At 51.3% G+C, this 25,873-nt stretch overlaps 1 protein-coding gene across 1 annotated transcript in view; it reads right to left on the bottom strand.

Moving 5' to 3' along the window:
• LOC105493127 (ADAM metallopeptidase with thrombospondin type 1 motif 7) overlaps window positions 1-25,873 on the bottom strand; it is a 57,138-nt gene that overhangs the window by 25,756 nt on the left and 5,509 nt on the right. Inside the window, exons 3-9 of the mRNA XM_011760581.3 lie at window positions 16,401-16,756; window positions 14,169-14,334; window positions 12,834-13,030; window positions 6,100-6,183; window positions 5,630-5,754; window positions 4,634-4,783; window positions 3,176-3,319 (exon numbers count right to left, since the gene is read on the bottom strand). Coding sequence (XP_011758883.2) covers window positions 3,176-3,319; window positions 4,634-4,783; window positions 5,630-5,754; window positions 6,100-6,183; window positions 12,834-13,030; window positions 14,169-14,334; window positions 16,401-16,756 — 1,222 coding nt within the window. The remainder of the gene's footprint in view (window positions 1-3,175; window positions 3,320-4,633; window positions 4,784-5,629; window positions 5,755-6,099; window positions 6,184-12,833; window positions 13,031-14,168; window positions 14,335-16,400; window positions 16,757-25,873) is intronic.

Genomic DNA, 25,873 nt, shown 5'->3' with positions numbered 1-25,873 from the left:
TCAGGAGTTCGAGACCAACCTGGCCAACATGGAAACCCCGTCTCTACTAAAAATACAAACATTAGCTGGGTGGGGGTGGCAGGTGCCTGTAATCCCAGCTACTCGGGAGGCTGAGGCATGAGAATTGCTTGAACCTGGGAGGCAGAGACTGCAGTGAGCCGAGATTGCACCACTGTACTCCAGCCAGGGCAACAGAGTGAGACTCTCTCGAAAGAAAGAAAGAAAGAAAGAAAGAAAGAAAGAAAGAAAGAAAGAAAGAAAGAAAGAAAGAAAGAAAGAAAGAAAGAAAGAAAGAAAGAAAGAAAGAAAGAAAGAAAGGAAGGAAGGAAGGAAGGAAGGAAGGAAGGAAGGAAGGAAGGAAGGAAGGAAGGAAGGAAGGAAGGAAGGAAGGAAGGAGAAGAGAAAGAAAGAAAGAAAGAAGGAAGGAAGGAAGGAAGGAAGGAAGGAAGGAAGGAAAGAAAGAAAGAAAGAAAGAAAGAAAGAAAGAAAGAAAGAAAGAAAGAAAGAAAGAAAGAAAGAAAGAAAGAAAGAAAGAAATGCCGTCTTATTACAACACTTAGTTCAGCCATCAAGATTTATAGCTGTAATAATGAAAATGCGGAATATGGACTTAATCCAAATATGTTAACACTAAATTGGGATGAAAGGTGAGGGGACAAATGTATGTACAGAAAGTGATGCAAGGGTGCTAAATCCCAACCTTCCAGATAATATCTAAACTGGGAAATCAACAAATGAGAGTCTAGCAATGCTTTTTGGAAATAGAAAAGTAAATACAAGAAAAAGCTAAAAGTGTTAAGTTTCAAGGTGGTTGCCTAGAAAAAAGCAATGGAGGGTGGGGAGAAGTGGGGCAGGTGTACGATGCTCTGCTGTTGCAATCTTGTTTTTTTTTTTTTTTTTTTTTGGAGGCAGAGTTTTTTCGCTCTTGTTCTCCAGGCTGGAGTGCAGTGGTGCAATCTTGGCTCACTGCAGCCTCCGCCTCCCGGGTTCAAGTAATTCTCCTACCTCAGGCTCCTGAACAGATGGGATTACAGGCATCTGCCCCCATGCCCAGCTAATTTTTTGTATTTTCAGTAGAGAAGGGGTTTCACCATGTTGGCCAGGCTGGTCTCAAACTCCTGACCTCAAGTGATCCACCTGCCTGGACTCCCAGAGTGCTGGGATTACAGGCGTGAGCCACCACGCCCGGCCAGTAAGCAAGGTCTTATGGGACAAAGGAGCCTATGTCTGAGCAGAGGAGAGAAAGGTAATGTCTGTGTCCAGCATTCCTTGCTGCCCTACTTGCATCTAACATTTACTTTGGTCCATGAGCTCAGAATCGATAATGTGTAGGAGTTCAGTGAGACTCAAAACTATCAGATGATAAACATGTTATGTCAACAACTGAGTAAGGGATGGGGGGCAGTGACAGGCCCAGAGGCTGCATTTTCCATTTGAACCAGACTTACTTCAAATGCAGAAAGAAGACAATGACCAAGGAGCCCCACCGTCCTTTCTTACTCATGTTAACACCCCTGTATTAGCCAATCGCTATGCAGAAAATGAAGACATGGGAGGAAAGAGAACCCCATAGTTCCTTCTCCTTTCAGTCTTTCCTTCCTCATTGGTAACAAAAGGTAGAGAGCCTGGGTAAATTGTGCCCATATCAAGGAGTGAGATGAAACCAGTTGAGATAGTTTTATTCTATCTCATCATCTGGTAAATATCAGCTACAAAAGATGAACTGTGTAATTTTGGTGACTCTGCATACATGTTAATACAACTGACCTTTGAACAACATGGATTTGAACTGCACAGGTCCACTTATATGTGGATTTTTTTCCCACCTCTGCCACCCCTGAGATCATCCCCTGCCTTTCTCCTTCCTCTTCAGGCTACTCAACATGAAGAGGATGAGGGAGACCCTTATGATGATCCACTTCCACTTAATGAGCAGTGAACATATTTTCTCTTCCTTATGATTCCAATAACATTTGCTTTTCTCTAGCTTACTTTATTGTAAGAACACAGTATACATTATATATAACATACAAAATATGTATTAGCTGTTTATGTTATCAGTAAGGCTTCCAGTCAACAGTAGGCTATTAGTAGTTTTGGGCAAGTCGAAAGCTCTACATGGATTTCCAACTGCACAGCGGTCAGCACCCCGACCCCCAAGTTGTTCAAGGGTCAGCTATACTCTTATATTTGCATTTAAAACTGGCACTGAACAAAATAAAGATGAATGGTACAATTTATGCCAATAATTTAAATTTAAAACTTTTTCTTACTTAGAACAACATTAAATCGCAAATTTAAAAAAAAAAAAAAACACCAGAATAGGCTAGGCATGGTGGCTCATGCCTGCAATTCCAGCACTCTAGGAGGCCAAGGTGGGTGGATCATCTGAGGTCAGGAGTTCAAGACCAGTCTGGCCAACATGGCAAAACCTTATCTCTACTAAAAATACAAAAATTAGTCAGCCATTGTGGTGCACACTTGTAGTCCCAGCTACCCAGGAGGCTGAGGCAGGAGAATCTCTTGAACTTGGGAGGCAGAGGTTGCAGTGAGCCAAGATCACACCATCGCACTCCAGCCTGGGAGACAGAGCGAAACTCCGTCTCAAAAAATAAACAAACAACAACAACAAAAACACCAGAACAAATGAAGAGAACATGAAAAAAAGGAGAAAGCTTCACATTTCAGTTCCCTTAGTGGCCCCTTCTTCCTGCCTCTCACTGGACCTTGTGGCCGACCCTCGCTTCCTCCAGCCTCATTTTCTACACAGCCTTGGCTCCCATAGCCTCGCTCAGGGTTCTGCCATTCCCTGAAAAGCTCTCCCGCTCCTTCACGGCTGCAGGCCTTTCTCAGGCTTCCTCTACCAGGAACGCCATTCTTCTCCCTTCTGCACATGTGTGAATTCTCGCTCCTCCTCCAAGTTCAAGCTCAGGTGTCCCTTCGAGGAGGACATTTGGGACGCCAGCACCACATCTTTGCCAGGTGCCCCTCTGCTTCCCTCTACCCCGGCTCTGCAGTATGACTGTCTGCATCTCCCCCATTAGACCTTGACCTCACAGATCAAGACCTTGTCCCTCTGCTTCCCTCTACCCCTCCAATGTGACTGTCTGCAGCTCTCCCAGTAGACCTTGACCTCATGGATTAAGGCGCAGGGGCCCGGTGCTGGAGGACTTACTCAAGGAACCTGGTGATGTACTGGCGGCTGCAGCGGGACCAGGTGAGAGGAGCGGCGTCGTACAGGAGCTGTGGAGACATGATGAAAGGCCGTTTCCCAACGGGTTCACAGTCATTGCCGCTTCCGTCATGCTGAATGCCAAAACTGTGTGAGAGCACAGGCCCCAGGGGCGGGTGAGCTGGCGGGAGGCTGCCAGCCTGCCCTCCCCTGGAGACCCACAAGGGGCACAGCCCTAATTCCAGGGCTGGTTCTGCCACCCAATGGCCACACCCAATGGCTGCAGAAAGTCACATTCCCCTCTCTGAGCCTCAGTTTCCTTAATGTAAAATGAGGGTATGACAGCTAGGATCCCAAGGGCTCCTGCTCCAGCCTGAAATGAGGGCCAGGGACCCAGAGCAGCCCTGCCCCTGCCTGGGGGCTGGCCAGCAATGGCAAACCAGGTGGCACAGATGGGGGCCCGTGATGGCCCCTGCAAGCTCACTGGCCTCAAGAACAGTCTGACAGAGGTTCCCACTCACAGGTCCTTGTCCCAAGGCTGTGCACTTGAGTTAGGGGATCTGAGCTGCTGGGTCACAGAAAGGTCTCCAGAGACCATCCTTGGGAAGGACACGAGAAAAATTATTTCCTGAGCATCTACTATGTGCCAGGGGCCATGCTAAGCACTTTCAGAAACACAGTCTCACTCAGTTCTCATTATTACCCCCAGGGAGGCTCAGAGAGTCTAAGGAACTAGCCAGGGTAACACAGCCAGGAAATTGCAGTACTGCGGCAGGCTGTTCTTTCTGCAGCCATAGGCAGCTTTAAGGTCCTGCAGGCACGGCCATCACCCACGAAACCCGGACATCTGAATGGATGGCCCCAACAGCTTTGACGATAGAACCCTCTGGGATCCTGCCTTTGAAAGCTTGCTGGACCATCTAAGATGCTGCCATATTCGCCAGCTCAACAGCCCGGGCACAAGTGGCTGGAGGCCTGTGAAGGCAGGAGCCTCAGGCAGTGGTGTCAGATGGAGGGAGCCTTGGACGTCACTGAATCCAAACCCCTCAATCTATGGGAAGCACACAGAGGCCTAGAGAGGGCAGGCACTGGCCCAGGCCACAGAGCAAACAGGAACAGGGACAGGGATCGAGAGTAAAAAATACAGCACTGAGGGAAATGGGGAGGCACAGCCAAAGACCTACGATGACTTTCTGGCCCATCACAACTCCCCTTTAAATAAGACTCCCTCCAGGCCAGTCCCAGAGATGCCCAGGCAGGCCTCTCTCCTGCTTTACAGGGAAGCAGCCTGGTTGTGGGGAGGGGACAGTGCAGGGACAGCACATGGCCACAGTCGGGGCTCCTTCTCCAGAGAGCTTCCTTTCCCCTGTACTTTGTGACCCACAGGCTGGATACCCGGTGCCCCCAGGCTGGGAGGGTGAAGCTCAGCTCTCCGTGTAGCAATGGGGACAGGCGCAGTACCTGTGCCCGAGCTCGTGGGCTACAGTGAAGGCCAGCGGCAGGCCTGTGTCCTCGTTGATGCTGCAGCTGCGGTGTGGCTGGCACATGCCCGCCACGTGGGACAGGCCCAGGGTCTCACAGGGCCGGTTCATGGCTGCACACAGGTCCTTCCTGCATAGGCAGAGAAGCGGCCTTCAGGTTAACCTGGCCCAGTGCCAGGCCCACCTGAGCGAAGGCCAGGGAAGGGTCCCCCCGAACTGATTCCAAGCGAAAAGGATGTCCCTCCCACCGTTCTGTGGCATGAGGCCAGCACAGTGGCCACGTGGGAAGCAGGTGCTCTCATTCACACACAATCCGCTGGGCATCTCTTTGGCCCTTGGGAGCACAGACCCGCACAGAACAATTTTGCTTACTATCCAGCAGGGGTGCTGACAGAAGCTGCCAGAGTCCAGCAGAGGGAACATAACTGCCTCTGGATAGATCAGCAGTTGCCAGAGGTTAAGGGAGGAGGGAGGAAGGTGGCTGTGACTATAAACTGGTAGTACGAGACATCCTTCTGATGAGACAGATCTGTATCTAGACTGTGGGGGTGGGTAGGTGAACCCACAGTGATGAAACTGCACAGAACTGAATACATACACATTCACACAAAGGGCAGTACGTGTGGAACTAATGATATCTGAGGAAGTCTGCGGATGGTATCAGTGTCAGTTTCCTGGTTGGGATACTGTGCTCTAGTCATGCAAGATGTTACTTACCACTGGGAGAGATGGATGAAGGCTATAGAGGCCCTCTCTCTATTATTTTTGACAACAGCATGAAAATCCACAATTATTTCAAAATAAAAAGACCTCCCCAAGTGCAGACAGAATCCAGCCTTGGGCCAAAGGTGCGGAAACTCTCCTAAAAATGGGGATCCCTGAGAGCACGGCCCCCTCGTCCACCAGGGCTTCTCCTGCAGGGCCGGGAAGCACCTCCCTGCGATGCAGGCTCCCACCCTCCTGCAGCTGGCAGTACCTGGTGAGCAGGATGGCGGTGTCATGGTGCAGGGGGTGGGTGTCCCCCTTCATGTTGATGCTTTTCTGCCACTTGCAAAAGCTCTTCAGGGTGTTGTCTGCATGGTGCGTGATCTTTAGGTCCTCCTGGGGGCAGAGAGAATGACCGCTCATGCCTCCTCTGAGTTCTGAGAGGGTCAGGCCCAATTCTCCTCCATATAAAGGCAGGAGACAGAGACCCAGCAGGGCAGTGGGAGGCCAGCAGGCACCAGTCCAGCTTCTGGCCTGACCACCCCTCCTGTAGGAACCTCCTGCAGAGGACCTGGGACCTGAGAGAGGGTCAGTCAGGAACCAGGGGATGGCAGGGGACACAGTCCAGGCCAAGGAGGCCTTCACTGTGCCCTTCCATACAGAGCAGCACAGGTCATGGTGCAGGAGGGCTCTGGCAGTGGAAGCCATTGCCGGGCATCGTGGGACCACATGAACGCTCACCTCTTCATCTTCCAGAAGGACCAGGCGCACAATGGTGATATGGATGGGGTTCCCAATGCTGGGGTCATGAAACAGGCCAGCCACCTGCCCAAGAGATGGGGGGGTCAGGCTGTCACCACGATGAAGGATACAAGCAGCCAATGCTCACCCCAACCCACCCACCCACCCAGGGCAACGCACACCCATGCTCACACACAGGGACGCTGACACGGGTACACACAGGCTGCACAGCGGACAGGTGATGCACGTATACGAATGCATGAGTGTCCCCACACCTCACACACACTGCCCCAACCCGGCAGCAGCAGAACCTGGAGAGGACAAGAGGCCTCCGAGGCCCCTTCCCAGAGTTGCAGCCTCTCTTGAGCACCAGTTTGGGATCTGCTTCCAAGTACCAACTCCATGCCCACCGAGCACAGGCAACGGCAGTTAAGACCTCCAAATGCTGGTTTCTTGGCCTGTCTCAGGGCCCTAGTCCTCCAACTGCCCCTGGTCTATGACAGCAGTGCCCTCCTGACCTGGGGATGCCAGGACCAGCATCTCAGGAGTGCGCCCTCCAATGAAGCGTAGACCTGGGCAGGGCCCAGAGAGTAGAGTGAGGGTAGGCACAGGGCTATGGAGCCTCCCCATTGCTCTGCTATTCCATCTCCCCAGGACTGGCAGCCATGGGGCCAAGGAGGCAGGTATGCACATCTATCAGAGTCCCCATGGCTACATGGGGCTCCCTACTGAGCCCCAGGAGACGGGGCTATCCCCAAAAGATGGAAGATAAGCCAAGGTGAGGGGAAATGGGTGGGGAAAGCCATCTGCTCTTTTAAAATTAAAATTCCCTCAGAACAAAAAAGAGGCCAGCCCATGACTGGGGATAGCTGGCCGGTTCCCAGAGGGCAGAGATGGCAGAACAGGCCAGTTGTGAGTTGGCGTCTAGCAATGCATCAACAAAAATAATATTAAAATAGGAAGGGACCAAACAAACACTGTTAAGAGGGCACCAAAGCCCCTGATTATGGGGATGAATGACACTCTCAGAACCCAAGGTCAGAAATGGGGAAGATAAACAGCAATATCATGGACCACCGTCGCCTTCACACACAGGCTGGGAGCCCGGGAGCCCTGAACCATCTTTCTCCAATACAGCCAACTAATTTTGCCTCCCAAGTTTTGCCTGACTCTGTCTCTTCTCTCCATCTCCAACACCACTGCCTCGTCCAAGTTGCCATCATCATCTCGTCTGCTCAGTTGTTGAGGTCTCCTACGAGTGTACCCATATTCTGCAGCCCTTCCAGGCCACCTGCAGCCTAGTGGCTCCACCATCCGTCTTTGAAATGCAAACCCGGCCGGGCGCGGTGGCTCAAGCCTGTAATCCCAGCACTTTGGGAGGCCGAGACGGGTGGATCATGAGGTCAGGCGATCGAGACCATCCTGGCTAACACGGTGAAACCCCGTCTCTACTAAGAAATATAAAAAACTAGCCGGGCGAGGTGGCGGGCGCCTGTAGTCCCAGCTACTCGGGAGGCTGAGGCCGGAGAATGGCGTGAACCCGGAAGGCAGAGCTTGCAGTGAGCTGAGATCCGGCCACTGCACTCCAGCCTGGGCTACAGAGCGAGACTCCGTCTCAAAAAAAAAAAAAAAAAAAAAGAAAAGAAATGCAAACCCAATCATGACACGCCCTTGCCTAAAGCAGTAAGTGGCTCTTCACTGTCCAGGAAAAGGATGGAAGTCCCCAGCCTAGCCAACAGGCCTCTTGGATCTGGTCTCTGCCTTCCTCTCTGACCTCCCCTTGCCTCCCTCTCACTCTCTGGCTCCAACCACTCTGTCTTTCTCTTAGAATCCCATAATTCTTCCTAACACAAGGTCTTTGCAGATGCTATGGCCTCAGCCTGGAACATCTTCCCACCTGTCTTCCCCAAGTTACCGCCTATCCTCTCTCCTGCCCTCAACCCCTTGTCATGTCCTTTGGGGAGCTTTTATTTGATCTAACACTCCCAAAGCACTATGAATTTGTCCTTCCTAGCACCTCCCTCCATTGCTCCTTCATCGTCAACAAGGTAATGGTTTCATTAACTAATGTCTGTCTCCCTCAAGAGACCACAAGCTCCATGAGGACACGGCCAGGTATATGTAAACTTCCTCTTAGAGCCCCAGTGACACGTCTTGTACCTGGAACATGATGGGTACTCAAGACATATTTGTTGAATGAATGAATGTACCTTGGGTACTTGCTCAATATTTCCAATGTATTATCTCATTAAAAATAAACAGTGGAGGTTGGGTGTGGTGGCTCATGCCTGTAACCCCATACTTTGGGAGGCCAAGGCAGGTGCATCACCTGAGGTCAGGAGTTCGAGACCAGCCTGGCCAAATGGTGAAACCCATCTCTACTAAAAATACAAAAATTAGCTCGGCGTAGTAGCGCATGCCTGTAATCCCGGCTACCTGGGAGGCTGAGGCAGGAGAATCGCTGGAACCCAGGAAGGCAAAGGCTGCAGTGAGCTGCGATTTCACCACTGCACTCCGACCTGGGTGACAGAGCAGGACTCCATCTCCAAAAGAAAGAAAAGGAAGAAAGGAAGGAAGGAAGGAAGGAAGGAAGGAAGGAAGGAAGGAAGGAAGGAAGGAAGGAAGGAAGGAAGGAAGGAAGGGGAGAGAGAAAGAGAGAGAGAAAGAAAAAAGAAAGAAAATGGGGTGAAAAGGGACCTGTCTTGCTATCCTTGGGACAGACCCACCCAAGCTCTAGGACTCAGGTCTGAATCTAGCACAGGGAGAACACTGATAAATTGGGCTCTGTAGGTAGTGTTGGTAAAGAAAGGTGTGGTTGGCCGGGCGCGGTGGCTCAAGCCTGTAATCCCAGCACTTTGGGAGGCCGAGACGGGCGGATCACGAGGTCAGGAGATCAAGACCATCCTGGCTAACACGGTGAAACCCCGTCTCTACTAAAAATACAAAAAAAAAAAAAAAAAAAAAACTAGCCGGGCGAGGTGGCGGGCGCCTGTAGTCCCAGCTACTCCGGAGGCTGAGGCAGGAGAATGGCGTAAACCCGGGAGGCGGAGCTTGCAGTGAGCTGAGATCCGGCCACTGCACTCCAGCCCGGGCTACAGAGCAAGACTCCGTCTCAAAAAAAAAAAAAGAAAGGTGTGGCTGTCCTGAAGGTGGCTGTGGGTCAAATACTGCAGCAGCCAAAAAAATAGCCACAGCCAACCTTGAATGAGCCTAACATGTACAGTCCCTGTGCTGGGGGCTTAGCATGCATTATCTCATTTAATCTTCTTACTTCTAAGGTAGGCACAATTATCCTCATTTTACAAATGAAGTAGCTGAAGCTCAAAGAGAGGGTGAAGCTGGGCTCAGAACCCAGGTTTCGCTGCTTCAAAGCCCCTGCTTATTTCCTAAATTTGGGGAATGCTGCCTGCCTATTCTGTTGGGGATTCTCAATGCATATTTATTTTGAGGGCTCTGAGAAGTCCTGTAGTAAAGAAGTCTGTTTTACCTTTTTTTCCCTTTTGAGACGGGGTCTCACTTTGTCACCCAAGATGGAGTGCAGTTGCATGATCTCGGCTCACTGCAGCCCAGCTGCAGCCTCGACCTCCTGGGCTCAAGCAATCCTCCCACCTCAGCCCCTCAAGTACCTGGGACTACAGGCATGCACCATCATGCCTGGCCTGTTTTACTTTTTTTAACCCTGTGTGGCCAAACTTACTCAACAGCAGCATCTTTTTTCACAGTACACTACTGGCATTCTTTGGAACACATTCCCTGAAATATTCCTTGGGAAATGCTACAATGAGACAGAGTCCCCAAGTGCAGGATCGTGCTCTTCCACATCCATCACTTTATCCCGGGTAGAGCGATGGCTCTCAACAAGTCAGTCTTAAATAAACATCTGATCCCGAGGGAACATCTGTTCCCCATCCTTCTGGCCCACCCTGTCTGCCCCTCTCCAGGGCAGATTAAGGGGCACAGGAGACAGAATGGGGCTTTGGAGGCAGACAGACCTGAGTTCCAGTCCCAGCTCTACCACTTACTAGCTGTGTGACCTTGAGCGAGCCCCTTGACCTCTCTGAATCTTTGTTCCCTCAACTCGAAAATGGGGATGAGGGCCGGGTACAGTGGCTCATGCCTGTAATCCCAGCACTTTGGGAGGATGAGCCAGGGAGAACAGCCTGGCCAATGTGGTGAAACTCCCTCTCTACTAAAAACACAAAAATTAGCAAGGCATAGTGGGGCACGCTTGTAATCCCAGCTACGCGGGAGACTGAGGCAGGAGAATCACTTGAACCCAGGAGGAGGAAGTTGCAGTGAGCTGAGATCATGCCATTGCACTCCAGCCTGGGCGACAAGAGTGAAATTCCATCTCAAAATAAATAAATTAAATAAATAAATAAATAAATAAATAAATAAATAAAATGGGGGTGAGGCTTAGGTGAGGTGTTGGGTGTTGAACATTGGACAAAAGGTAGACAGATATGCACAAGGCTCCAGCCCTAACCCACCAGGGCCTCAGCCCACAATATAGCCGTCCTCAGAGGCTGGCCACATGGGTTCCCATGTCCCTGCCATCCCTGCAGCCTCCTAGGGGGTCCAGCACTGTCAGGCTCAAAGGTGCCCCCAACCCCTGGTGGGTTAGGGCTGGAGCCTTGTGAATATCTGACCAATGCTGGGCTCACCAGCTCAGAAAAGCTTGATATTGTCAGAGCAGGTGAGTGTGAGAACCAGGCCCACCCTCTCCCCAGGGATGGGGCTCGCCAAGTGAATGCGTGGGTCCTATGAGCCAGGGCAAGGCAGCCAGGAAGGGGCCAGGCCCTGGGGGGCAAAAACACCTGAATCCTGTCACCCAGGTTAAGTTATGGGGCACCTGTTGGGCTGGGTGGGTCTTTTTTTTTTGAGATGGAGTCTCGCTCTGTCACCCAGGCAGGAGTGCAGTGGCGCGATCTCAGCTCACTGCAACCTCTGCCTCCCAGGCTCAAGATCCTCTCACCTCAGCCTCCCAAGTGGCTAGGACTACAGGTGTGCACCACCACACCCAACTATTTTTTGTATTTTGGTAGAAATGGGGTTTCACCATGTTGGCCAGGCTGGTCTCCAACTCCTGACCTCAAGTGATCTGCCCACCTCAGCCTCCCAAGGTGCTGGGATTATAGCTGTGAACCACAACACCCGCTCAGGTGGGTCTTACTTTGCCCAGAATCTGGAGCACAGGGAACACTCAGAAAAGCGGGTGTGAAATGAACCCAGTTAATCATCAGTGGCTCCAGCCAGCCTCCTGGGTCTTTCAGGCTGAGCCCCCAAAGTGCTGAGAATGAGAAGGAGGGAACCTCAAGGCCTGAGAACTTGGCCTTGCCCCTTGCTCCACCCCTATAGCCCAGGGGCCAGGCCCTGCTGTCCAGCAATAGCCCTGCTGAACCCTGGCTGTTAGTGGCTTCCCTCCCTAGGCAGATGAGGCTTGATCTGGGCCTTCAAGGCCTCAAATGCCAGGCAGAAGGCTGTGACTTTTATTCCATATGGAACAGGGAGCCAATGAGGGTGTCCCAGTCAGGGAAGAACTGGCCCAGAGCTGCATTTGCTGATGAGAACTCAAGTAGTGGGGATGTGGTGGTCAGCACGTAGAGAGAACAGCCCTGGACGCAGTCCCTTCCTCTCTCTGAGCCTCAGGTTTCACAGTGATAAACTAGGGGGGCAGACACTGGATGATCTCAGAGGGTACTTCCTTTAGGGTTGCAGGAGGTGTGGGGCTGGCAGGGGGAAGCAGCAGCATAGGATCCTGGCCACAGGGCTCCTTTAGATGTCATCCTGTTCACAGCACACACCCTTACCTTGCCCCCAACCACCCAGCCCAGGAGAGAAACACGGTTATATGGTGGCCTGCCCACCAGGTGGCTGCTAAGAATGCCAGGAGCAGAGATCTTTCCTCCCAGGGGCTGCAGGAAGCAGCTTGAAGCCTGAGGCCTCCCACCTGCACCCACAGGGCAGGAGCAGGGAGTGGCGGCTCTGCAGTAGTCGGCTCCAGGAATCACCAGCTGCAATCAGCCACAGTTCCCCCGGTGGGACTTAGGACACCTGGGCTCCCATCTGGCTCTACCCTGCCTCGTTGTGTGACCTGGGCAAGTCACTTGTCCTCTCAAGGCCTCTGATACCTCATCCATCATATGGGGTCAAGAGCAGTTTGCCAACCCCACAAGGTACTGTCGTCATGCCCAGTTCACAGATGAGCAGGCTGAGACTCAGACAGGGCAAGTGATTTGCCCAAGGCTGCCAGCTAGTGACCACAGAACTGCACAGATCCTTCCAACTGTAATGTGTGCTGATATCTCAGGCAGGGCCTCAGGCAGAGTGTGGTCTGATCAGGCATTTCTGTGTTTCCAGCATCTAGCACAGGTCCTGACACAAAGGAAGGAGGTATCTGTGCAGGGAAGCATGAATGAACCAACTAGTCTATGAGCCCCGAGGCAGGCACAGAGTTGTGGCTGCCTCAGTCTCCCGCTCCTGCTCCCCCTCCCGGTGGCATGACACCCTGTGGTGTCCCCACAGCAGCCCTCTGTCCAGGCTCTCTCATGGTGACTTGCTGCCAAGACCCCCACCCCTTCCTGCCTCAGGAGCTTGGATACCCTTCTTCCTGCTCGGGGCCTGGACCTGGGTCTTGGGTCCAGCCTGCCAGCCTTCCTGCCCTGCACCCACTCTTTGCACCCCCATCCCCCAACACTATCCCCTCCACCCACTCCTGGCCCACACAGACTCACCATGTTCATGATGGTCAGCACATAGCTCTCAACCTGCGGCTGTCCGTGGTACTCCACCATTTTGGCATCAGCTACCACCAGGGTCTCCACCCACTTCTCTTTGCTGACCGACCGCTGGTGTAGACGCCTTAGCCGTGGCCGCTGCCACTGCTGCCGCTGCTCCCAACGCTCCCGTCGAGGCTCCAGCTCCGGGGACACTGGAGGTCCAGATGGGGTGGGGTTAGCTGCCAGCAGACTGGCCCAGGGCACATGTCTCCAGGGACTCTCCTCAGAGCTCTCTCTGGGGCACTGGGAACCACACTGAGATCAGAGGCCAGGGGCCTGAATTCTCCTCCTGGCTCTGCCCCAGATCTGTGCTGTGTGGCTCTGCCTGGTCACCTTCCTTCTCTCATCTTGAGATTCCCTAACTAAAAATAGGAATAAGTTGATCTGCCTCACAGGGGGACCTCAAAGGGCAAATGAAATGGTGGATATAAACACAGTAAAGTACTGTGTCCATGGGAGGGGAACTCCTGGGCCTGACAAAGCTGGCAACTGAGCCCCTATCTCCCTGTGTCACTTCCTCCCCTCTTGGGGGGTTAGTACATCCCAACACAGGCTGACCTCACCCTCTAAACCCCAGCCTGAGGAAGCTGGCCAAGATCCAGCCCAGCTGGCCCTACTGGGCCTGCTCCCCTGACCCAGGCTGCTCCAGATCAGAAGAGGAAGCACCTCTGTGAAGCTGGGGAAACTGAGGCCAAGAAGCATGCTTCCGTGGATATGTGCTCCAGCAAATAGAGGACCAGAGCTGTGGGCAACTTGAGATTGGCATGCCAGCCAAACATTCCCCAAACCCTAGCAACCCTTAGCAGGCAGCTCCTCACCTGGACTGGCCAGCACTACTGCTGCTCTGCAGAGGAGGCACTGGGTACCACACTCCAATTCCCAATAATAGAGGTAGTTATTCTAGGGTGGGAGCAGGGTGGCGGAGGGAGGGAGGTTCCTGGCTAGTGGCCCTGTTGGAGCTGGGCACTGGAGGAAGAATGGCTGGCAGAGCCAGGTGCCATAGGCTGTGGGGGGGAGGGAGCAGAGGGAGGTTGAGCCCCAAGGTGGGAGAAGGAGGTGAGACGGAGCGAAAGAGATCAGTCTGGGGGACTGACTGGGGCAGGCCTGAAAGGCAGAGGACACAGTCTTGTGGCACAATTAAGGGCACAGGCTATGGTGATGTATCCGTCTATCTGTGTCCCCTGGTCTAAGGGGCACTGGGCATGGGGATGTTAAGAGGGGCTTCTAGAAAGGCCCCTTCATGTCCCCAGGCCCAGCACCCACCCGAGAATTGGGAGCAGAAGAGCATACCTTGCACCCCACAGGTGCTTGGAGCACTGGAATCACCCCATTGTGCCAACCTCTCCGGGACCTGACGCTTGTACACCACATGGGGCTGGGCGTGGCCAGGCCGGGCCGGGGCACCATCCAGGGGCTCAATGAAGTAGTCCTCATTGGAGAGCTGGAACACACCTTTCTGGGGAAGAAGCACTAGGGTCACACAGGGAGGGCTGGCCCTCAGCTGTTCTTCCTGCGTGTCCCAGAGACCCGTCCTGTCCAGCTGAGCCCCCACTGCCCATACCACCTGTGACTGCCCACGGACACTCTGCACTTTCATCCCACTGGGCCTTTGCACACTCTGTAGCCTCCACCTGGAAAGCCCATTTCACACACAGCCAAACCTTCAAAGTGAAGCTCAGAAGCCTCCGCCCCTGGGGATGCTGCCCCACACACCCACCCCATTAGGAGAGGGAAATGGGTCTGCATCCCAATCTGACAAAATGGTGTCTTCCAGAGTCTCAGACAGCTATCCTGAGCAGGGCAGCTTGTGTCCAGGCCTCCAGGCTATTCTCCATCTCCTCTGCATGCCAGCCATTTCCAGCACTGTGCTCCCTCCCAGCTGGCCAGGGCTTCTGACCTTCCCTCTATCTCCCTAAGGCAATGAATCACTCCAAAGCATCTACACCCACACCGGAGCAGAGGAGATGCCCATGGCCACCAGGACACCCTGTTCTCTGGGCCCAGGGCCGCCCAGAGAAGGGAAGCTGGCAGGAGTGTCTTGGACATGTCCGCCAGCATTCAGAATCCACAGAGGGGAGGGGCCCTGGGAAGCATCTTTGATGCCCACTACCTCCTGAGGAAGCTCAGGGCTCCAACAGGGAAGAAGGTCTTACGTGCCTCAGAGTTCCCCTCGTAGGCACCAATTCTGCCCCTTGGGTCACACAGGACCAGGGAGCCTGGAGGGAGGGCTGGAGAGTGCATCAGCTCTTGGGTCTGGAGACCTGGGTATGAATGCGGAGTCCCCCCCTCCCACCCACCACTCACTGAATGACTAGGTGACCCTGGGCAAGTTCCCCTCTGAGCCTGTTTCCTCATCTGTGAAATGGGAATGACGCTCCGTGTGCACAGCTGCTGCTCAGGCTCAACAACATCAACTGTACATTAAGGGACAGGCACAGGCTCCATAAATGAGAATACTGTGCAGGGCAGATGGGCCTTCAAAGGTCCAGTTGTTGTGCAGCTTATGTTGTGGGCTGCCCTGTCATTAGGCCCTGTGCAGCCACAGCCCATGGTTTTTGCCTGAGCAATCTAAGCTGAGGGCCTCCTGGGAACAGTGGACGCTGAGAGTGTGCACACATCCCCTACTCCTCCGAAACCCCCACCCTCCAGAGCTGGGAGAATGGGGCTGGTCACCTGAACACGAACAGAAAGGGGCCCTGCCCCGCCTGGAGTGGAAGCTGCTCTAATCAGCCCCAGTCAGGGAGCCATTAGGGCTGCAGGCAGTAGCCAGCACCACCCTTCAGCCAGATGAAGCCAGGAAGCTGAGGCCTGCTTTTCCTGGAACGCTGATGGGGGCAGAGGGGCTGAAAGGGGTTCCTCACCACACCCTGCAGAATGGCTACAGGGTGAGGGGTGGCTTTCCTGGAGAAGAGCAGCCTAAAGGGACCTGTGAAGGAACAGTCATAACTGATGCCCCAGGGAAGAGAAGCCAACTGCTTTTTCGGTTACTTAGTCCAGTCAAAGAGAGTTTCTCAAAGTGGGATCTCTGGACCTGCATCTTCAATATTACCTGAGACGGTTTCAGAAATCCAAGTGTTTGGGCGCCACCCCAGACCTACCCTGCAAACATTCTGTTTAAACAGGGCCTGCAGGTGATTTGAGCTCATAGTAAATCTTTTTTTTTCTTCTTCTTCTTCTTCTTTTTTAGTGCCTAGGGTCTGGCTGTATCACCAGCTAAGCTCTATCATCACACCCTACATCCTTGAACTCCTGGGCTCAAGTGATCCTTTCGCCTCAGCCTCCCAAGTAGCTGGGACTACAGGTGCACCACCACCCGGCTTCACATTAAACTTTGAGAAGTGCTGTCCCAGAGATCAACGAGGCCTGCGTTGTCACTCCCCCTTTACAGGCGTGAATACCGAGGCTGGCAGAGGAAAAGTGCCCTGGGCAAAGCCACCAGACAAGTGCATGGCAAGACTGGAGCCAATCTCCACATCCCACCACCCGAGACTGCCCCAAGTATACATGTCCCAGCGCACTCACCAGGCCGTCGCAGGCGCTGATGGCCGCCAGGCCACCCTCGAGCTCGGGGTCCTGCACCTCGCCAAGCAGGTGGCAGGCGGGGGTGTGGGCCTGGATGTGCGCACGACCCAGGCCTCCGCGCCGCCGCGTCTCGCTCACAAAGCCGGGCGCCAGCAGGTGCTGATTGGCGGTCAGGTTGAAGCGCAGCTCGCGCCCGCGGTATTGCAGCTGGTAGAAGGCGGGCGCGTCTCGGCGCACAGACACATCCCGCTTGCGCAGTGCGCGGGGCCACAGCTCGTAGGACAGGAAGGAGCCCCCCGCGTCAACGCGAACCGGGTGCACGATGTCCAGGGCCGCCCGGCCCTCAGTTGCACGTCCTGCAGGGAGAGAACCACAAACGCCTAAGCCCAGGGCAGACCTGGGTTCTTGCTGGTGGCCGGAGACAAGAAGGAAGCGGCCAAGAGGGGGCTGCTGGAGTCAGAGTATCTGGATTCAAATCCTCCCTGGGCTATCTACTAACTTTGCCATTTCATCTTTCCGTGCCTCAGTTTCTCCATCTGGATCGTTGCAGTAACTTTTGTTGTTGTTGTTGTTTGTGTTTGGGGTTTTTTGTTTGTTTGTTTGTTTTGAGACAATCTCGCTCTGTCGCCGGGGCTGGAGTGCGTGGTGCGATCTCGGCTCACTGCAACCTCCGCCTCCTGGGTTCAAGCGATTCTCCTGCCTCAGGAGTAGCTGGGACTACAGTCACACGCGACCACGCCCAGCTATTTTTTGTATTTTTAGTAGACACAGGATTTCACCATGTTGACCAGGCTGGTCTCAAGCTCCTGAACTCAGGCGATACGCTCTCTTCGGCCTCCCAAAGTGCTGGAATTACAGGCGCGAGCTACTGCGCGCCCGGCCTGGATTGCTGCGGTAACTTCTTAACAGGTCTCTCTGTTTCAACTATTGCCTACCCCAGGTGCCCCTCCCCTCGTGTTTTCAATATAGAAGCCAGAAAGATTCATTCAAAACCAGCGCAATCATGGTCTTACTCTGCTCAAAATCCTGCAATGGTGCCCATCTCATGGAGCAAAAGACAAAGTTCTGGCCTATACGAGGCCCTAGGCAAGGTAACCTCTCCAGTCTCATTTCCAGCTACACCGCCTTAGTTCCCTCCACTCCGCCCACTGGCCTCCTTGCAGTTCCTCCACAGGCCAGACATGCTCCTGCTTCAGGATTTTGCATTGATGTTCCCTACACCTGGAACACTCTTCTCTCTGTTTTCCACGTGGCTAAAGCACTCACTTTTGAGTTCTTGCTCAAATGTCTCCTTCTCAATGAGGCCTCCTCTAACGACTTTATTTTAAAATTGCAACTCCCTGGCTCTCCCTATCCCCCTTCCTTGCTTTGTTTTTCCCCATAGCACTTCTGACATACCATATCACTTAGCATTTTCAGTATTTTTTCTATTTATTTGTTTTCTCGCACCCCTCCCAATGTAGTCTAGGAAGGCAAGAATCTATATTCTTTGCACTTTTTTTTTTTTTTTTGAAATAGGGTCTTGCTCTGTCACCCAGACAGGAGTGCAGGTGTGCAATCATAGCTCACTGCAGCCTCCAACTCCTGAGCTTGAGCCATCCTCCCATCTCAGCCTCCCAAGTAGCAAGGGACTGGGACTACAGGTGGGTGCCACCACACTTGGCTAATTTTTTTTTATTTTTAATTTTTTTAATAGAGATGGGATCTCACTATGTTGCCCAGGCTGGTCTCAGACAAACTCCTGGGCTCAAGCAATCCTTCTACCTCAGCCTCCCATAGTGCTGGGATTACAGGTGTGAGGCATCAAGGCTGGCCCTGATTATTTTTTTTTTTTTTTTTTTTTTTTGGTAGAGATGGGAGTTTTGCTATGTTGCCCAGGCTGGTCTCAAACTCCAGGCCTCAACTGATCCTCCCACCTCAGCCTCCTAAATTGTTGGGATTACAGGTGTGAGCCACCACACTTGGCCCTTTATATTCTTTGTTGAAGATTTAAGTGTCAGAGGAAGTGTCCAGAACTTAGTCCATTTTTGGTATTTGTTGAATACCAAAATTCTACTCTGTAGAATGCAGATAACCACAGCACTTACACTCTCGATGCTGTTGTGAGGATTAAACCTGGTGAGCTACTCCACATTTAGCAGTGCCTGAGCCACTGGTGGAATATGATGGCAATTATGATTGTTATGATTATTATTAGCCTGATGGATTGAAAAATGTGCTCTCAGGTGCGTGAGCATTCTGCAAATGTCTCCAGGCCTCCTGGAATGGGGAGACAGAGAAAGACCACCCCAGTGGGGCTCCCTGGCCCCTAAGTGCCACTTACAGAGTAGCTCTGGTTTCTTTCTTTTATATACAAGAATTCATTTAAAGAAAGCTTCCAGGGATGGAAAAAATTGGCAGACCTCTGCTCAGGCCCTTGCCGTTTAAAAACCCCTCTCTGTTGCTCTGTCCTCTTGGATTTCCCAGTAAGGCCTGGATTCTTATCCCTTTTTGCCACAAACTCCTTCTCCTCAGAACAATGTTTTGAAATGCAGTAAATAAAATACACAGGAGTGGTTGGGCACAGTGGCTCACGCCTGTAATCCTAGTACTTTGGGAGGCCGAGGCAGGCGAATCACTTGAGGTCAGGAGTTTGAGACCAGCCTGGCCAACATAGTGAAACCCCGTCTCTACTAAAAATGCAAAAATTAGCCAGGCTTGGTGGCGCATGCCTGTAATCCCAGCTACTCAGGAGACTGAGACAGGAGAATTGCTTGAACCTGGGAGGTGAAGGTTGTAGTGAGCCGAGATCACATCACTGCACTCCAGCCTGGGTGACAGAGTGAGACCCTGCCACAAAAAATAAATAAATAAAATAAAATACACAGAAGTACCAAGGAAATTGATTATCCTGAAATATAGTTATCCAAATAATTTAAGGCCAGGCATGGTTGTTCATACCTGTAATCCCAGAACTTTGGGAGAATGAGGTGGGAGGATCACTTGAGCCTAGGAGTTCAAGGCCAACTGGGCAACATAATGGGACCTTGTTGCTACAAAAAAATATATATATATATTAGCCAGGCAAGGTGGTGCACACCTGTAGTCCCAGCTACTTGGAATGCTGAGGTGGGAGGCTCTCTTGAGCCCAGGAGGTCAAGGCTGCAGTGAGCCATGATGGTACCATTGTACTCCAGCCTGGGTGACAGAGTAAGACATTATCTAAAAAACAAAATATAACAAAACAAAAAATAATTTAAAAAGTAGGGTGTGGAATTAAACAAGATTTTGTGGCATATTTAACAACTATGGTTTTGTTTTTGTTTTTGTTTTTTTGTGACAGAGTCTCTCTCTGTCACCCAGGCTGTAGTGCAGTAGCTCAATCTTGGCTCAACACAACCTCTGCCTCCTAGGTTCAAGCAATTCTTGTCCCTTAGCCTTTCAAGTAGCTGGGACTATAGGTGCATGCCATTACAACTAGCAAGTTTTTGTATTTTTAGTAGAGACAGGGTTTTGCCATGTTGGCAAGGCTGGTCTTGAACTCCTGACCTTGAGTGATCCACTTACCTCAGCCTCCAAAAGTGCTGGGATTACAGGCATGAGCCACTATGCCGGGCAACTATGGAAATGTTGAAGTAGTGATGAACGTAAACCTTATTTCAAGATATGTGCAACAATCGTAATGAGATAGAAAAATATTTGGTTTGTTCTATTGGTAACAAAACCACAGGTGCTGTTGGGATTTGCTAATGATATTCATAATTGAGGGAAATGCTAAATTTCTTTGAGAGGTTACAAAAAGTAAATATGTAATATTTTCCCATTCAAGTTCATGGATCCCCTGAGTTCACAGTCCCTTAGGCTGTGAAGCCCAGGTTAGGACACCTGCAGTAAGGTGTCCAGACTGCTTCCTAGGTGAGAGAGCAAAGGGAGGCTCAGAGAGGTAGACAGGCTGGCCTAGAGCCACACAGTGACAGTAAGAATGACAGTGCTGAGACTGGAACTCAAGTCCCCCAAATGATTTCAGTCTCTTCAGTAACATTGCTCTATATTCTCAATACTCCAGCCCTTGCTGGGCCTCAGTTTCCCCATTGTTAATGTGAAAAAGTTGAATTAGATCACGTTTCTCAAATCTCTTTGGCCACCAGGTCTAGTCTCAAAAGAAATCTCATGTGCTGGAGTTTGGGAGAGCCGGGCACCCATGCTTTCCTCCCCGGCCTTTTCCCTCTCTGCAGTTCCCAGGCTCTAAAGAGCACAGTTAGGAAACTTGGCAATCAGGAGTTTCTTGATTGGATTTATACCCAGCTCCCAGGATCCTGGCTGTTCACGACAATAGACTCTTCAGGCTCGCATGAATGCCTGAGTGCCCTGCTGACATCCCACCAGGGTTCCTTCTGCTGCTGCCCAGTCCAAAGCTCCATCCCAGCAGGCTACAGAAACCAAACCCGCCCTCCAGTCTGTCCTCTGCCAAACTGCATGTAGAGTGCCCTGCACATGCCAGTGCTGTGCCCCTGCTGAGAGCATCTCCCTCTGCTCCCAACCGCCCCAGCAGTGCCAGCCTCAAAGAGCCTTCTCTGAGAGTCAAGAGACTGGGTAGGCTGGGGCAACGTGCTGTGTGGCTCTGAGCTAATCTTCCCTGTCATTGAGCTTCAGCGGGCCACTAGTGCAAGGATTTTCCAGACCTCACAGATAAGTTTCTTAAAAAAGAGTCCCAGGTCCCATCCCAGACTCACTAAATCAGCATTTCCAGGAAACTAGGACTAGGGACTGGGAAGCTATGTTTTTACCAAGAGCCTCCAGGAACTGTGATCCTCAGGAAAGTTAGGAAATCCCCCACTGGGAGTGAACCTGACTGGTCATCACAGTACCTGGAGAGCTCTGAAAAACTGCAGATGCCAGGACCCAGCCCAGAGATTCTGGTTCCACAGATCCAGGGCTCTGGGGGCCTAGAATGTGTGTTTTCTGTATTTTTCTAGACCTTCCCAGGGATTCTGATCTAGCCAATTCAGAGGCTGGCATTCAGAAGCCACCGGACTGGAAGATTTAAGGAGACTTCTTGCTCTGACATCCTAATAAGGGCATATGGGACTACAACTCCTTAATCACAGCGTGCAGATTTGCTTGTGTTGATCAGTTATTGATTTTTTGGTTTGTTTTGGCTGACACAAATACTGAAAAACGTTTTAGTCAACTGCCAATGTTTAAGAATCACATGATCTTGGGGCTGGGCACAGTGGCTTTACGCCTGTAATCCCAGCACTTTGGGAGGCCGAGGCAGGCAGATCACGAGGTCAGGAGATCGAGACCATCCTGGCTAACATGGTGAAACCCCATCTCCACTAAAAATACAAAAAAATTAGCTGGGCATGGTGGCGGGTGCCTATAGGCCCAGCTACTCGGGAGGCTGAGGCAGGAGAATGGCGTGAACCCGGGAGGCGGAGCTTGTAGTGAGCTGAGATGGCGCCACTGCACTCCAGCCTGGGCTATAGAGTGAGACTCCGTCTCAAAAAAAAAAAAAAAAAAAAAAAAAAAAAAAATCACATGATCTTGTACAAAAATCTCAATTTTCAGCTTTTCTTGAAAAGTCTTATCATCCATCCATGTCAGGCTTAAATTTCTGCCTGGCAGAAGTGGCCAGGGTGGAGCAGTGAGTTCCCTTTAGGAAGGGCCTATGCTCCCCAGTCCTCAGTCCCCACCACTCCCTATTCATTCCCAGTACTGTGGCTGCAAGTAGGCTCCCTTTCCCATCATGCTTGTGTTTCCTTTCACTCAGTAAAGAACTGAGTCTCTAACAAAAGTGGGAAAACAAGAGATGGGCCAAGAGGCCCCACGTTTCAGGAAAAATCTGTCTCCCTGCCCACCTCGTTTGCTCATTTACATTACCTGCCTAGTCCATGGCATTTGGTATGTGACCCTTGGCTACTAACTGTGAGGGTGCACTAGGTGCTCCAAAGTCCAGGAAAGTGGATAAGACACCATCCTTGCCTTCATATGGAGAAATGGCTGGATGCAGTGGCTCACACCTGTAATCGCAGTATTTTGGAAGACCGAGGAGGGCAGACTGCTTGAGCTCGAGAGTTGGAGACCAGACTAGGCAACATGGTGAAATCCTATCTCTACAAAAAATACAAAAATTAGCCAGGCGTGGTGTTGTATGCCTGTAGTCTCAGCTACTCCGGAGGCTAAGGTGGGAGGATCACTTGAGCCTGGGAGGCGGAGATTGCAGTGAGCAGAGACTGCACCACTGTACTCCAGCCTGGATGACAGAGCAAGACTCTGACTCCCCCCCAAACACACATACACACACACACACACACACACACACACACACAAACAGAAAAATGGGTGTGGTAGATTCAAGACCCCCACTCTGGCACAGTGCTGACAAGGTCCAAGCAAGGGGAGGGGATGACACCTTATGAATGCATCAGAATGAAGAAAAGTTTCATCAAGGAGGATGCATTTGAGATGGCCCTTAACATATGTTAATTTAACAGTGAAGACAAGGAGGGCCTCTTGGTGGTAGGGGCACTGTGTGGTAAACCCTCAGAGAAGTGGGGGAAAAGCCAGAAGAATGGGCAACAAGAAGTTTAATCTTGGCCCAGGCATGTGTTTTGTAAAATGGAAGGCAATGGAGGGACAAAATAATGCATTATAGAGCATGGGCTTTGAAAGTAACAAGACCCCGGGCAGGCCCAAGTGGGCCACTTAATAGTTGTATAATCTGAGTCACTGCATGTCTCTGGGTTTGTTTCCTCATCTGCTTGGAAAATCCAGGCCAGAAAAACATGAGGAGGGGAGCCCAGGTCAAGGAGACGAAAATGACAGAGATAGGGAAGAACTGCTTCCCAGGTTCATTTCCAGTGGGGGATTTCCTAACTTTCCCAAGGTTCACAATTCGCGGAGACTACAATTCCAAGGCTCGTTTTGTTTTGTTGTTTTTTTGAGAGAGAGTTTTGTTCTTGTCCCCCAGGCTGGAGTACAATGGCATAATCTTGGCTCACTGCAACTTCCAGCTCTCAGGTTCAGCTCTCCTGCCTCAGCCTCCCAAGTAGCTGTAATTACAGGTGCTAGCCACCACGCCCAGCTAATTTTTTGTATTTTTAGTAGAGATGGGGTTTCGCCATGCTGGCCAGGCTGGTCTCAAACTCCTGACCTCAGGTGGTCCACCCGCCTCGGCCTCCCAAAGTACTGGGATTACAGGCATGAGCCACTATGCCCACCCTCCAAGATTTGTTTTAAGTGAGTATTAACATTGGTTCCCAGGGCAAGGACAATCCCAGCCAAGGCAGCTAAAGATGAGCTGAAGGTCAGGGGGCACTGATGCCAACTAGCTCTAAAGTTCTCAACTGGAGGAGCTCCATGACACTCTTTTAGGCAAGTTTTGTCCTCAAATGCATGTGGTTGGGGGATGGAAGCAGGTATGTAACTGAGGAATCAACCACTGGGGAGAAAAGGCCCCAAAAGCTTTAAAAAAATAAAGTATCAGGCCGGGCGCGGTGGCTCAAGCCTGTAATCCCAGCACTTTGGGAGGCCGAGACGGGTGGATCACGAGGTCAGGAGATCGAGACCATCCTGGTGAACATGGTGAAACCCCGTCTCTACTAAAAAATACAAAAAACTAGCCGGGCGAGGTGGCGGCGCCTGTAGTCCCAGCTACTCGGGAGGCTGAGGCAGGAGAATGGCGTGAACCCGGGAGGCGGAGCTTGCAGTGAGCTGAGATCCGGCCACTGCAACTCCAGCCCGGGAGACAGAGCGAGACTCCGTCTCAAAAAAAAAAAAAAAAAAAAGTATCTCTGGGGAAGGACCCATGCCCCAAGGGATGTACAGTCCTGTTGAGAATACCTGCTCTAGATCCTAGGCAAATATTGCAAGACAGAAATTCCAGATGAGTTACAAAGAAGCATCCTATTAAGTTCAAAAATGTGGACAGGGCTAAGTAGAGCTATGCTGCAGGTAAAAAGCATTCGGATTAGTGAGCTCTAGAGCCAGACAGGCTGGGTTTGAATCCCAGCTCTGCTACCCATATCTGTGAGACCATGGGTAAATTACTCAACCACTCAGAATCTCAGTTTCTCCATCTGTAAAATGGGGATGATAATAATTACAGCTGCTCTCTTTGGTTGTGTAAGAATTAAATAAGTTAGCATGTAAGTGCTTACAACAATAGCTGGCACATAACAAATGTGAGCTAAGTTATAACTGAAAATTAGCAAGAGAACTTCTAACGTATACTTAGCTTTTTCTTTTAAAAACGTGTTGTTTTATCTGTTTGCCTAATGGCTTAAAAACAAACAAACCAAACCAAACCAAAACAGGTTTTTTTTCTTTTCTTTATTTCTTTTTCTTTATTTCTCTTTCTCTCTTTCTTTTTTTTTTTTTTTTTTTTTTTTTTGAGACAGGGTCTCACCCCGTCACCCAGGCTGGAGTGCAGTGATGCAATCATGGTTTACTGCAGCCTTGACCTCCTGGGCTCATGCAATCCTCCCACCTCAGCCTCCCAAGTAGCTGGGACCACAGGCGTGGACCACCAGGCCTGGATAATTTTTTAATTTTTTTGTAGAGATGGGGTCTCATTATGCTGCCCAAGCTAGTCTTGAATTCCTGGGCTCAAATGATCTGCCTACCTCAGCCTCCCAAAGTGCTGGAATTACAGGTGTGCATCACTGTGCCCAGTCTAAAACATCTTTTTTTTTTTTTTTTTTTTTTTTTTTTTTTTTTTTTTTTTTTTTTTTTTTTTTTTTTTTTTTTTTTTTTTTGAGACGGAGTCTCACGCTGTTGCCCAGGCTGGAGTGCAGTGGCGCGATCTCGGCTCACTGCAAGCTCCGCCTCCTGGGTTCACGCAATTCTCCTGCCTCAGCCTCCTGAGTAGCTAGGACTACAGGCGCCCGCCACCGCGCCCGGCTAATTTTTTTTTGTATTTTTAGTAGAGACGGGGTTTCACTGTGGTCTCGATCTCCTGACCTTGTGATCCGCCCGCCTCGGCCTCCCAAAGTGCTGGGATTACAGGCTTGAGCCACCGCGCCCGGCCTAAAACATCTTTTTCAATCAACAAGAAAAGAACAGACTTACAGGATGTTGCCACTTTTTTTTTTTTTTTTTTTTTTTTGAGACGGAGTCTCGCTCTGTCACCCAGGCTGGAGTGCAGTGGCCGGATCTCAGCTCACTGCAAGCTCCGCCTCCCGGGTTCACGCCATTCTCCTGCCTCAGCCTCCCGAGTAGCTGGGACTTCAGGCGCCTGCCACCTCGCCCGGCTAAGTTTTTGTATTTTTAGTAGAGATGGGGTTTCACTGTGTTACCCAGGATGGTCTCGATCTCCTGACCTCGTGATCCGCCCATCTCGGCCTCCCAAAGTGCTGGGATTACAGGCTTGAGCCACCGCGCCCGGCCAGGATGTTGCCACTTTTATTGCAATAATTTTTTTCTTGTTTTGTTTAGTTTTTGTTTGTTTGGTTTGTTGGTTGGTTTTTTATTTTGTTTTGTTTTGTTTTGAG

The sequence above is a fragment of the Macaca nemestrina genome, chromosome 7 (genome assembly GCF_043159975.1).
Source record: "Macaca nemestrina isolate mMacNem1 chromosome 7, mMacNem.hap1, whole genome shotgun sequence".
In the NCBI taxonomy this organism is placed as follows: Eukaryota; Metazoa; Chordata; class Mammalia; order Primates; family Cercopithecidae; genus Macaca; species Macaca nemestrina.
This window is presented reverse-complemented; position numbering and strand designations above follow the sequence as displayed.